Source organism: Rhagoletis zephyria, unplaced genomic scaffold, assembly GCF_001687245.7.
Source record: "Rhagoletis zephyria isolate East Lansing unplaced genomic scaffold, Rhagoletis_zephyria_1.1 Rzeph_scaffold_00625, whole genome shotgun sequence".
NCBI classification, from domain to species: domain Eukaryota; kingdom Metazoa; phylum Arthropoda; class Insecta; order Diptera; family Tephritidae; genus Rhagoletis; species Rhagoletis zephyria.
In genome coordinates, this window is record NW_016157709.1 from 1 (window position 1) to 1,891 (window position 1,891).

General features: G+C 32.8%; 2 protein-coding genes across 2 annotated transcripts in view; both read right to left on the reverse strand.

Moving 5' to 3' along the window:
• Positions 1 to 138: 138 nt before the first annotated feature.
• On the reverse strand, positions 139 to 1,804 carry LOC108360772 (uncharacterized). Its single transcript, XM_017613199.1, has 2 exons — positions 1,302 to 1,804; positions 139 to 1,231 (listed from the first exon to the last, which is right to left on the reverse strand). The coding sequence occupies exons 1-2, from the start codon at positions 1,587 to 1,589 to the stop codon at positions 1,106 to 1,108; spliced, it is 414 nt and encodes a 137-aa protein (XP_017468688.1). The 5' UTR covers positions 1,590 to 1,804; the 3' UTR covers positions 139 to 1,105.
• LOC108360771 (uncharacterized) overlaps positions 1,753 to 1,891 on the reverse strand; it is an 8,756-nt gene continuing 8,617 nt past the window's right edge. Inside the window, exon 3 of the mRNA XM_017613198.1 lies at positions 1,753 to 1,795. Within this exon, the coding sequence (XP_017468687.1) occupies positions 1,753 to 1,795 (43 nt within the window). The remainder of the gene's footprint in view (positions 1,796 to 1,891) is intronic.

Consider the following 1,891-nt stretch of genomic DNA (forward strand, 5'->3'; position numbering starts at 1 on the left):
GAATAAGGCCATTAAACTTTGCATTCATATGGCTTTTGTTAAAGAATAAAATATACTCTCATAAAAAAAGGTAAAATCTTGTCAATATGTGAGTATACGGCACTCATGATAAGCACTGCATATGAGATCATTACTACTAAAAAAAGATTAAATAATATAAATACTGGTTCTAAGTTATTTATGAGCACCCAAAAAATATATAAATAACTTCGGCGTACTATATCTATATCAATATAATAATTTTCAGAAAATCCATATTTATGGTTCGACTTAGTTCAATTTTAATAAGCCAGCTACCTGAGTAAGCATTAATATTGGCAACATAGTTCAGATGTTACATCTATTTTTGACAGACACCAGATTGACACCACCAGGTTGAATTTTGATAATCTTTGTACGAAGTTTTAAATGTGGACTTATGTGCCGCTGGATAGGTAAAGTGCTAAACTTTTATAAATAAAAGAAAAATAGCCAAAACTAGTCAAAGTGTCACTTGACTGAATCAACTGACACAAGGGTATATCGAAAAGTAGTAAGCTACGCAGACGCAGTCGCGGGTATCAGTTAGTTTTTCTATAACAGTATAGCTCATTATATAACAAAAACCATAAAAATCAAAATTTTTAACTAATTCAAAAATTCTAGCGGCATATTTGTAGTCAAAATAATGTCTACTCCAAAGTTAGTTGCAGCTTTTTGACATTATTTTCAAGGAAATATCTGTCGAAAAAGCTGCAACTAACTTTATAGTCGACTTTATGTTGCCTACGAATATGCCCCAAAAAATTTTATAAACTTTTCATACCAATTATAAACATTGTAATTAAAATTTCTAGAAAGGGTTTTTGTAAATTGCAACTTTGAAAGAAAAAGCAGTATAAAACTTCTGCTCTCAATATAAGCAGCGGCAGAACACCACATCTAATATGAAATTATAACTTTTAGAAATAGATATAGATTAAAGCAGTTGACTAGAACTTCTATGTTTCTTATAATCAATTTCTATTTGCAAAAGTTCTAATTTCATCTGAGCTTCTTTTACTTCGAGTGTATGCTTTTCTTTCGCCATTGCATGCTTGTCTACCGCCCTTTTGTTTTCTTCCTCTCAAAACAAATGATAGGAATCGGGAATGGTCTTATTTTTTTTCTGCTCTGATTTGACCTCCAGCTTATTAGCTTTTTTCGTCCGCAAACTAGTTGGATTCCATGAGCTCCAATCAAGTGTATTTTCCTGAAACAGTTTATATACACATATGTATATTAGGTAAAATTAATGGAAATACACTATAATATTATATTACAATCTCTGCGCCCTGAATAATCTCCACATCATTCGCTGTTTGACTTGGCATAGAGTCGTTCAAAGATTGTTGTTGTAGAAACCGTGCTTTTCCAAGCGAGGGGTTGAGGCGTATATCAATGTTTTGGTCTTTGATCGGGCTTTCCTTGATTGTTTCGGTAGCGGAGCGCAGATCCCCATTAATATCGTCCACATATTCGATTTCTTGAAAGGCTGAAATCATATACACATGTAATGAATATACTAGGGCTGAATGGAGGATATTGTGGAGATGGTCTTGGATTTGCATTTGCAAAATATGTGAGTTACGCGGTTTTGCAGACGATACGCGGCTTTGTACTTTAAACGGCGAAATGCAAAATCATATCCACAAGATTCTGAACAGCGCAATTGTCTTTTTAGCTCAGCACCAGATGGAAATCAAGCACAATTTTTAAGTTTTATATTTGTTTTTATCGCCGATGTTTTGACCTCAATTTAAGATCATCTTCAGGACTTGAAAACATCATTATGTATAAAAGCATTCATATGCACATGTTTATAAGCATTAAAAATAGCACAATTTGTTGAGTGTATAACTATGTATGTATG